General features: G+C 38.0%; 1 protein-coding gene across 4 annotated transcripts in view; it reads right to left on the reverse strand.

Moving 5' to 3' along the window:
- The window catches only part of NLGN4X (neuroligin 4 X-linked), a 182,053-nt gene that overhangs the window by 124,540 nt on the left and 45,146 nt on the right, over nucleotides 1-12,367 (reverse strand). For 3 of the 4 annotated variants that reach the window (XM_075057340.1, XM_075057338.1, XM_075057342.1), the window contains one exon: nucleotides 1,559-2,400. In XM_075057340.1, coding sequence (XP_074913441.1) covers nucleotides 1,559-2,030 — 472 coding nt within the window. In that variant the 5' untranslated portion in view covers nucleotides 2,031-2,400. The remainder of the gene's footprint in view (nucleotides 1-1,558; nucleotides 2,401-12,367) is intronic. The other variant, XM_075057339.1, reaches the window with a different exon arrangement.

Genomic DNA, 12,367 nt, shown 5'->3' on the forward strand with positions numbered 1-12,367 from the left:
TGATATTCCTTCAGTGAGAACAAATAAAATCTTAACCTGAAATGCTTTCTTAGGGCAAGCTTACCCTAGTGACTAATTAAAAGCTGCAGGATAAAATCCAGAACATAAACAAATTTGGGAAAGAATTATCTACGTTATTATCCAAGGAGTGAGATGCAGTGCAATGAGACTGGAAGAGGGAAAGAACCGAGTGGAAAGACCTGCTCCTTCATCTACAGGGATGCGCGCGCACGCACACACACACATGCACACAGAGCAGCCCCCATACACACAGCTTTTATTTCAGAGCACTTTTCATTTAAGCAGTTTGGTAGTATTTATGTTTGCAGAGCTCCCAGTATTCCCAACCCTTACCCCTTTATTTTTAGCTTTCAAGTTTTTGCTTCAGCCGATGAGAACAGGAAAAGAAGGTGGTATGTTTATTGCTGGCAAACAGCTTGGAAATTCTGAGTAAAGAAGCCAATCAAGGCAGAAGGATTATAATAATCAAAGTACAAAATTTGCATATTTAGAGTATGGTTACTGAGAAATAACAATGCCTTGGTTATGCAAATCAAACCCTCAGCTAAAATGAAGGGATTTGCATATCTGGGAGAAATCTGTCACGTTATGCATCGGTAACTACATTCTAAGTGGCTGAAAGGACTGGCTTTTAGCAGAATGTTAAATATAATTGCCAGTACAATTTTTTATTTCCTTGTGATACAGAATAAACTTAACTCATTTGGGGCCTGATGAAAACAGGTCTTCTTGTCTGTAGGAAGCAATACCATTCAGAATGACAAAAGATACATTCAGCATGCCATAAAGCTGGAATTTTTAAGATTGAGATCACGAAAATGTTCAAAGAGTTGTGTGTTACCAATTGTGTTCATCCTTTTTGTCTACAGAAGGTGGTTTTAAGTAGCCCTCCTGAGAAAGAAGGATTGCAGAAAACAGATGAACGTTTAAGGCCACCTGTTCAGCTCTGCATAATAAAATCATGTTTACTTCATGTTAAATTTTGTGAATGAAGAAAAATAAGTTGGACTGAAAAGTTTCATAGGTAAAAAACTTGGAAAAAAACTGCAGACTGAACTACTATAACCATTTTCTGTTATCTATTAAAATTAAGCAGAGTCAACAGTAGGCTCAGAGATATTATAATAAAATGAAAGAAAAATAATTAGGGAAATTCTCCTTTAAAAATCAGTATGTGGCAGTATTTCTACCATTCATGCATGCAAAAATATGTTACTTCTGGTTAATGTTTATTTCCCCTTTCCTCTTTTGTGAATGATGCTCAGCTGTAGTTCAGATGTAAATTTAAGGCTGGCTTACGCACCTTGGCCACTGCCTGCAAATGAAATTGCGGTTTGGTGTTACACTGAAACATGAGAGAGAAATCATGCAAGCATGTTCAATCTACAAAGTATTACTTATAATGCGTGTTCAGAGGCATGATCCATTTCCACAGATAAAATATGGAGGAAACTGAGCAAGATGCTTTAAAGACCTGGTTACTACTCATATGCAGAACTGGTGAGTGTACTGCAGTGAGGTCCTTAAGAGTACTTACCATCCTCTGTGGGCACATAGATATTCAAATACAGACAGTCTTCATTTTGATCTTGAACATATGTCACCACAGTATCCAGATTGGCTGTAAACCAGACTGGCAGCATGTCGTTGAGCAGTGACCTCTCATCCAGGTACTGCGGGCAGACGGCAGCAAACTGTGTGGCGTTGCGGACACCCGTCCAAGACGACGGTGGCTCCGGGGGCTGAAATCGCCTTTCTCCAGTCGGAGGAGAGGCATAAGGTACACCCAGGTACTGCTCCACTGGACCAAGGATCTCATTAGGCAAAGGTGTTCTTAAACCACGTATTTTGCCATAATTCGTGGTAACAACTGGGTATTGTGCTTGGCCATCAATGAGAGTAAATCTTATAGCCAGTGCAGTTATCCACAGGAGGAAGTTAGAATTCAACATGACACACACTGGGGTGAAGATCAAAGGCAGCCATAGAAGTCCCATTGGTTTCGACATTATTTAAATCAACATCAGCAGGGCTTTTTTTTCCACAGCCAGGAGAAAATTAATCAGTCAAGGAAGATGAAAACTAATAAAATAAAAAAGTAGTCAAAAGGAGATGAAGTGAGGAAAAACGTAACCTTGTTCAGGCAGCAAAAAAACAAAAGCTGATGTGTGGTAGGTACCTCAGCTGACTGGCCGTAGACAAATCCCCACGTCAGAAGAAACAAGGGAGTGTTTGCCCCTAAGGCCCATCCCAGATTTCAGCGTTGGCTTAATCCTAGCAACGCACAGCACTTCCCAGCAAGTAGTGTGGGGAGAGATCCGCAGTTATTCCACTTCCCCAGCGAAATAGCTCCTTCCAGTGAAGTTCAGCCCACTCAGCCTGTGATCAAGAGAAAACAAGCAATTCAAATCAACAGACACATTCATATTGGCATAAATAAAAAAAAAATTAAAAACACTCTAATTAAATTCACACACTACTTCCATGCCATGGCCCATAAATGGTTTATGAACTTTAGGCACCACGGTTAGTTAGGTGTTTCCAAAGATACATAAGGTAAGAGAGCTGAAAGCTGAAGCCACAAGCTTGTCAGAGGTTATACCGCAAACCAAAGATTTCTGCTTCTGTATATGCTTCCAAACCAAACCACAGCCCAAACATTGCTGCTTTCAGGAGGGTATCACATTTAAGTGCTACCTCCGGGGTATTTTCTGCCCTAAATAAACAGCATCTCCTTTTTAAGCGTGTTTGCACTCCCACAGGAAACATTCATTAAAGCTTTTGCTGCATTGGATAATCTTTGTTATGATATGACTTCTATATAGTATTTTTCACAGGTATGCCCACTCTTCTGTATGACAACCTAATTTACCGCCATTTAATTCAGAAATTCCAATTAATGTAATAGTATTAGATTAGTTCAAATCAAGTGTGAGAACGGTTAGTCAAAATTAGATACAAAGTTATTGGTTTTCATATCTGTTTTCTTTGCTCTATGTCTGACAAACAGGAACAATGGAAACTGAAAAGAAAAAAAAGTGATACTATCTCTCAGAAGTCAGATTTTGACCTACCTAGTGTTACAACTACGTAACATTACATTCTTGCATGCTCCTACTCTTAATTTTTAGACAGAAGGCAATTCATACAATAATTGTTAATTTTTAATGAAATACAAGTCACATATATATATATATATACACACCAACCATTACAAGTAGTATAAACAAACACACAGCACTTGTTAATACTTACATTCTTCTCCCTGCCCAAAGAAACAAAGGAGTTCCTTTTTACCCTCTATTCAACTCAAAACCACAGATAGCAATTCCGCAGCTAAAAAATCCTTGCTATATGAAACTGATCCTGATACTTTACATTTGATAGGAAGAACACAAATTTATATATAAAATTTGTATAAGTGGACTACCAGGTCCCATTTTCAGTCAGGACTCTATCTCACAAAGACATAAAGTCAGTTTTCAAGAGCAGAAGAAACCAAGTTAAGTAGCTATTGACAGTGATTTCAAATTACAAAAAAAAAAACCCAAAACAAAACCCACAAAAAAAACCCCTCAAACAATCCAAAAATAACCACAGGAGACATCTATGCTGATTCTTTGAGACAAGGAAAGGCATTTAAAGAAAGATATTTCATTCTCTCAAAACCCCTGCAATTCTTCAATAACTTCATTTTAGCACTCGTACCGCAAAAATATTGAAACACCTGAACACCAGAGGCCAGAAAAATATCAGATACATAGTATTTATGGTGAGCAAAAATTCCTAATGATATTTTCACTGGTAGATAATAGGCTCAGATGCTGCCTCCAAACGACTTGCAATTTAAGCGCAATTTCTGAAGGACGAATCAATAACAGCTCCAAGTGTCATGTCCCCAAGGGCCCCACTAGGGCCATCGGACCCTGCCTGAGCTATGCTGCAGGAAGCCCCATGCCCAGCCCCATGCCCAGCCCCATGCCCGGCCTGGATCTTGCCCCAACTGGGTCCCCAGGCTGACTCTGGACCTGTCTCCTCACCCTGCCTGGCCTGACCATCACTGGGCAGTGGCAGGGTCCTGTCCCTGTCCCCAGCCCAGCCTGGTGGGGTGCTCTAGGAGGATGCCCCTTCAGCGAGAGTGTTGCCCTGCCAGGTCTGCAGTGCCCACAGCCCCTGGCTCATCCTCCCCCGTGGGGCAGGCACAGTCTGGCTGCTCCCAGGCACTCAGAGTGGTCAGTCGGCTACCAGCCATGCAAAATTCCTCCTCAAGTACCACCTGCCCTTCTGATTCCTGCTACCGTCTTTAACAACAGAAGTCAGCAGCAGGCAGTTAATTTTGGGTAGTGTTCCCTCATGCTTTCTCCCATCCTGACTTTGGTACCCTTTTCTTACTATGAAGCACAAAGCAGATTTTGTAGTCGTAGCCAACTGAGGATTTAATCTGTGCTCAAGGAAGAGCAACAGATCCCATTCCCTTGATACCCTCACTGCCGAAGTTTGTAGTAACATTATAAGAAAAAGAAATTTGGAATAAAGCATTGAGAAAATTGATAAGGTGGAAGGAAAGACAGCGATCCGTATGATGAAAAATAGAAAAATTTCTGGGCAAACAGCAAATGAAAAAATGAGGAAAGAAAAGAAGAAAAGAAAATGGGAATGACAAATAAACAACAGTAAACACATTACCAGCATGGAGAGAATGAAAAATGACAACATGAAGGAAAGTGGAAATCCCCAGTTGATACACACACTGGAGATACTATACAACTGTCAAAACAGTGACTTAAATAATATTTACCCGTACTAATTACACGGTGTCTTTGGATCAAATAACTGGTTATATGCCGTTATTTTGAATAAGGTGAAAGGACAGGGAAAGTGAAACATTCATTATAGACCTGGAACTGAATTTGCTATCTGATTCCTTATCAAGGAAGTAAGACCAACAAAAGTTAGTTTTGTGGGTATTAAATCCACTCATACAATGAGTTTTATTTTCCCCTGTACCTTAACAGGAGCATACACAAAGTTTGCATTTCGGATTCATGCACACATAGACATTTAGATTTTAAGGCTCTTGAATCCATAAGGAAACAAACCATTGGGTAACACACAGAATATAGCCAGCTCTCTTAGCCCCACTACCTGACCTATAAGAGACCTGCAACCTTTGCCAACCGGTGCAAAGGCATAAACAAACAGCAGAGAGTGACAAGTGCATTAACACAGGCAAGGTATATACCATTAAAAAGAGCAATTCTATGATGATAAGTCAGAATAAAACCACTATTTATTGTAATACGTTCTGGTTATTAAAAGTTACTCTTAGTCGTGTCACCAGAAGCAAAGTTTTTAATAATTTCTTGTTAAACAGGTCTTTCCAAAAAGTTTACATAAGTAATAAATCATGTATGACCACTGTATACAGTCAGTCTTTAAACAGAAGTCTCATGAAGAAAATTATTTTGCAAGCAGTATTAGGCAGAAAATATCCCACTTTTCAATTTATTGATTTATTACTAGAGAAATTACCATTTTCATAAGGTTAGCTTCACACATGAAATACATACACTTTTATACACAAAGATACATTGGAATAATTTTCAGTAAGAGTGTCAAGAGATAAGGAAGAAGGCATGCTAGCTATACATTCATGAACTAGCTGATTTTGCTATGTGCATTGTTAAAAAGGCTGGAAGATGTAAACAGAGAGTCACAGATTGCAATGAGAGATTAATCTTATACAGAAAACTGTATGCATTTTAGAATGCTTTTAGATATTATACCAAAACAATGTGCAGTTTGATGCACATCTATATGTATCCGGTCAGCTATTTAATACACCTTTACATATTGACTCTACAGGAAGAAATGTACTTGCCATGTGTATTTATTATCACTAATAGTGGTGTATTTTTTCCATGACTTTTTTTTTAACTGCTTAAGTTTCAGAAGAACGTGTACAAACTTTCTTGCAAAAACTTGCTAGTTGGAAGCATCACCCACTCAAACAATCAAAAACAATCAATCCAAATCAAAATATTCAGTTTAAAATGGCAACTTCTGGCAACACAACACACAAAGAGAAGTCAAAGAAGATCTGAAATCACATACATTCATACATGACTTCTTTATTGGCAGAGGAGTATAATTTGAGGCTAATGAGACATTAATGGCCTTTGAAGTAAATGCAGATTGAAGTTAACACAGATGTGCATCTACTAGAACCACCACTTGTACTCTATTATAAATCTATGCCCCAAGCCACACTTCGAGATGCTCAAATAGTCTATGAATGAGGCCTTCAGGGCTAACCTGATGGTTTCCAGGATCTGCAGTTAGTACTTTTTCAACTTGAGCAGATGAGTATGTCAGTAGCTCTATACTAATTCTGTACCTGCTGGGGAAACATGAGACATGGCTTAAAAGTCCTCCTTTCTCCAGGGTAGAATAGCAAACTCTAAAGTGATATCCAGTTTTTTGGACCTGCTTGTCCAGGTCATGGACAGTTACAAGAAAACCAAACACAAATATAAACTATATGAGCACAGGAGACTGAGGACTGCACAGATTTCCTAGGGTTTCTCAGGCTTTATCTAAACCAACTAGTGCACTACTGTGCACCTCTGCTTTCAGTCGCTGACCACCTTCAGTCTCCATCCCTCCCTTCTGCTCAAATGCCCTGGTCCAAGGGTTTTGATGTGTACATAGGTCTCATCTCAATACAGAATCAGAGTTAAACACCCACATTGCCCTCTTCAGACATACACTCTGAAAGCGTACAGTCAGCTTGATTAGCTGAACCCTAAGAGACACTGGCTAGTCACCAGAACAAAAATAACAAATAATGTAATCAATAAAACTTCATATTCTCCTCGTAGTGATATTTTGTACAGTCTTTAATGCATTTCACAGAATATGCGGATTTCAAAAATATTTCATTTACCAAGAATATGTGTTGTGGCTTTTCTTCTTTCCCTTCACTTCCTCCCCTTGAAAGATATAATTTTGAAAATTATGAAGTAAAGTGGTTTTACGGTGGGTTTTTTTGTTTGGTTTTTTTGGGGGGTGGGATGGTGGGTGGTTGTTTGTTGAGGGTTTTTTTAATAGAAGTAATTAAAAAATATTATCTTGTTTTAAACATACATAAAACTATAATAAATTAATGTAGTGGCAGGAGACTGTAAATGAGAACTACCCAAGGCATAGTAATTTGTGAATATGCCTACAGTATTAACTTTAGCAATACATATATATAAATTGGGACTTTAGCAGAAAACTAATCATGCAGTTGTTTTCTGTAAAAGCTCTTCCCAAAGCAGGTTTAAATGCTCCTCTACCTCAAATTCAGCACTGCAATCTCTTAATCATCACTGTATTCAAAATGTTTGCTCAGTAACAAAAGAACACTTTTTCCAAATATCAGTAAATGCATACTATTTTCATCTACAATCTTTCAAATAAAAAAACAGTTATAATTTCTTTAGGATTTTTTTCCCAGTTTCTAGGGCTATTTTCTTGATACATTGAAATGAGCTAAGCTTCATTCTTCCTCAATGCTACATAAAGTCATTCAGAAAAGTCAGACAAAGTCATAGTGAACAACACAAAGGAACATCAATCTTGAACTAATGTGCAGTTTTTGGACTGGATTACTTAGAAGATTGGTGGGAAGGTTATTAACTGAAAGTGGCCAATCACAGATATTTTTAAATCTCAAAACTGTAACTATAACAATGCCTGGCTTCAAATTAACACGTAGTAGAATCTTATGAGAAACTCTTTTTCCTGATAGAAGCTGTATGTTTATTTTGTTGGATTTTTGTAAGCATTTTCCCAGTAAGAATAGATTTCAACAATGTATTATTAAATAATTATTAAAAAAAGAAACAAAACCAACAAAAATCCCCAAACAAACAAAAACCAAATCCAGATAGACGTACAATAACCCTAACTTAGCATTATAAACTTCACTAGGGATAAGTGGCTGAACTACATATCTACATTATTAATGGATTAACCAATTTACATGTCATATATGTCATAAGTATGATTTCTGTGGTAGTACACTGCTGTTCAGCCACAGCAACTCAGCAGGTAATAGGGATTGGAGGGGCTTTTAGTGATTCAGAATACTGTCATTTGTTTTTTACATCACATTCTAATGTATCTCATTAATTCACAGTTAATAACTTCTTGAAGATTTAAAAAATAGAAATGAAAAGTAAGATATCAGTGACACAAATTTAATGACGTATCCTTTTTTAAAGCAAAAATAAATGCCAACTACACAAACATCACTATGCTCCTATGAATCTTGAAGTTGGTCTTAAGATATATGGTTAAAAATAACAGGACAAAAGTAGTTAATTTATATAATTTTTTTAAAATATGGAAATAAAGCCTGAAAAGCAATACAAATTATATGCTAACATTAAATTAACCAGCTTTATTTTCTTTCAAATAACATGCTGCATTTACCCTCCTATATATTTCTCCAGTGAGTCTCTCAGATAGGCTCGGACAATGTCAGTAGGTCCCTCAGGTTAGAAACTACAATCACCACTTACTTTTCAGAAAATGGACACACATTTATTTCCTATCATTGCTTCTTGCCTGCAGCTACCACTCTTATTCTGAATTTCTCAGTCTCATACACTATCAAAAAGAACAATGGGATTATAAGAAAAGGCTGTGTGGTCCCTACATTGTTTTTGAAAGCTGCAATTCTCTCAATAATGAAAACAATTTGAAAAGCAAGTGGAGGGAAAGAAAAAGTGCGATCATCACTCCTTTTCAAGAAAAAACTAAGGAATACACTTCTTAAGAATTCTGTAACAAATCAGGTGTTTGGCTCTAATTGTAAAAAGCTGTTGTTGAACAAACACAGACACAGTTTCCATTATTTTTTTCCTATATTTAAAATGCTAAAAAAAATTATGGCCAGGAGGACCCAAGACTAACTGGAAATGCTCTGTTAAGACAGTTGTACTTATCTCACTGACTTTGAACTCTAATTTCAACAGGTATTGCACATAAGAAGCATGGAAAAAATTCAGTGGTTTGACAATTTTCATGATACTTTTTGCTGCCTGAGATAAACTGATGAAGATTGCAAATAAATATGAGGTGTCAATATTAGGAGGGAAAAACATGGCATAAGCTGTTTACAAACGTAAACTTTAAATTACTGATTATCCCCAAATGTCAGGTGTGTTCCACTGAGATCAAAATTTGACCATCCATGATATCTTCTTATGACTGAATGGACACTGTAGCCATTCAAATGTCTGAAGCTAGAATACAAGAGTGGTCATGACACACTCTCAAATAAGAAAGCAGCAATTAACTTTGATTGCAAGGTAGTGTGACAGGGTACTAAGTCTTCTTTGTTCAGAAAGAGTCCAATGCCTAAAAAGGACAATGATCACAAGGTACATTTATTTGATAGTCTTTGTTTAACTGTGCCTGCCAAGTCTTAAGAAAATACTACTCTTCAAATACATATTTTAGAGAAATATACAAAAAATAGCATCAGTACAGTCTAGCACAACTGCTGACTTCATTTCCAGCTTTTACTTCTGATATGACCTTGTAAAAGAAATGTAACACTCTCTGGGTCTCTCTTTATTTCTTTTCTACATCTCTGTTTTCTTAAATTCAGATGTGTTACTCCAAAAGAGGTTATGATCTGAAAAAGGATGTTCAGCCCTGAGTTTCTGTAAGGCAAAAGCTCCTGTATAGTAAAAATTATACTATGCCTAGAGTAAAAAAATTATGGATATTAAAAAAAATAAAACACACAAACAAAAATCACTACTTTATACATTTTTTTAGGTTTGCAGAGTAGACCTTTATACTTTGAACAAACCTTCAAAAATATCAAAGTTCATTATCTATTGCCACTGCAAGACATAAAAAATAAACATTTCTAACATGGAATGGGTCTAACTTCTCTCCAGTAAGAAAGGTCAAATGACTGAAAAGGAAGATTCTTCAGGGAATCTATTAGGTTTTGTCTAAATATTAAACAGGGAAACTCACAGATCTCATTCCTCCCTTTCTCTCTTCACCACTAAGCCCTCCTCAAGGATGGAAGAAACTAGAAGTCTTGTCTGTACCAACTGAGAAACTGTCTGAGGGACTGATTGTTAGGCAATTTGATCTCTTGAGGCTATTTAACGATAAGAATTTGAAATCTTCCTGTTGGCATTCCAGTCTAAGAAGAGGAAACATTACAAATGTTACAAGAACAAAAAACAGAGTGGGAAAAGCAATTTAAACCAGCCGGGCATGTAGCCCCCCCACCCCAACATATTATATGGCCAAAAAACCCAATTGCTGCTCTATTACACAAATTCCAAGAACCGAATTACAAAAGAGACACAGGCATGACATTTTCATTGCATTACCTCGTTCAGTTACAAGGTGGTGATACCGCCTTCATTCATATGATAATGTCACAAGTATGCACTCATCCTGGAAATCAGAAAGTTGAGTGACTACCCTCATTAACCTGAATAAGTGTAAACCCACACTTACCCTCTTTCAAGTTACAAACATTAGATTTCAAATAAGGTTGGATGGCTATAAGGACTGTGTGCAGCACTGTCAATCCTAAACGGAAAGACTTTTGCTCCAAGATTCTCACTTTTGGACTACGAAAAACTGTAACTTTGCAGCCCCATAAAGCTGAAACTCCCATGGACAGGTATTCTTATTTTCAAGCCAGCCTTATGCAGTTTGTAGGAGAATCACTTCACGAAATACAAACTGGGACTGGGGATAATCTTTGCTATCACATTATCGAACTTTTTCCAACTTACTCTTCCCCTTAAGTTTTCTTTCTTTGCTAGAAAGCCAACAGCTTTACCAGCAGAAGGGAAGAATGTCCTCCAGCTTCTGTTCTTGTGCTGCTCTCCTTCTAACTTAGTGGGTTTTCTCCTGCTAAATACTGGCTTGAACCCCTTATATTTGAGAGGAGAGAGAGCTTGTCTCAGCAAGACAAGTCTCCACAAAATGTTATGAAGGGTATGATCACCTGAATCACTCACTAGCTCTTAGGAGACAATAATAAGGCAAGCATTCTCATGCTGCCTACTGCCTTCCCCTCTCCCCACCAAATACTGAGCTTAAAAGCCTGCCTAGAAGAGAGTCTGTGTCATATACTGTTCTAACTGACCCCAGCCCCCATTCTGCGCCACCGGGGGGAGGAGGAAGAGAGAACTGGGAGTGGGGTTGAGCCAGGCAGGAGGGAGGGATGGGGGGAAGGTGTTCGAAGGTTGGGGTTTATTTCTCAGTATCCTTGTTTTGGTTTGGTTGGTAGTAAATTAAATTGATTTTGTTTTTTCCTGAAGTTGAGTCTGGTTTTTGCTCGTGACCACAATTCCTGTCCTTGCGTCAACCCACGAGCTTTTCTTTATGTTTCCTCCTCCTCATCCCAACGTGGCCAGGGGCAGGGGGGAGTGAGCGAGTGGCTTCGTGGCGCTTTGTTACCAGCTGGGCCTAAACCATGACGAGAAGTCCCATTACGGATCCAGATCTTAGTCTGGTTTTAGGCCAGTGCAGTAAGCACTGGAAGTTGGGTCTAAGCAGTAAACTGAGTAGGGCTAGAGCATGGGCTCCAGCACTGACCTGTCACAGTATTCATACCTTCTAGCCAAGGCACAGTCATGACCAGGGAATAGGACAAGCCGGAGGTTCTCCTCCACAGACAGTACAAATAAGGCAAATATTTTTCTTATTTTTCTTTTTTCTTTTTTTTTTCATAACAAAGATTATCACTAGAGAGATGCAAACTGTGCTATACTATGTGGCCACAGGGGCAAAGAACAGGACCTGGACCATTTTATTTACTAAGAGACATACCCTCATGGGCAGAACCAGACATGTCTTTCCTCCCCACTGATGGATGCCTGAAGTCCAAGGTTAACTGTGCCTGCTTTTACGTAGTGTACATTTTTTGCTTAAATACAGAAAATGAGGTTATGTTCCCCCCAAAAATTAATGAAATATGGCTGTCATCTTACATCAGATATATAATATGTGAGGATGTACACAACAAGAACAGCAAAAGTGGGATTAATTTGTAAAACAACAATAAAAGCTGAATAAATATTAAGCAGAATCCAACAACATGATCTAGAAATGTAAGAAGCAGACTTCTGGAATTCCATTCCTTTGGAAATGCAAATTCTAAAATTGTTACACAAAGTAGCAAGAAGATATACTACAGAGAATAATTCCATACACACACAAGCTTGAAAAAGATGTCTCACTATCAGTTACTTGAGTTCTGGGTTGTTTTTTTAATCACTGTTGTTACAGATTAATCTATTTGTTGCCA

This window comes from Buteo buteo, chromosome 25 (assembly GCF_964188355.1).
Source record: "Buteo buteo chromosome 25, bButBut1.hap1.1, whole genome shotgun sequence".
NCBI classification, from domain to species: Eukaryota; Metazoa; Chordata; class Aves; order Accipitriformes; family Accipitridae; genus Buteo; species Buteo buteo.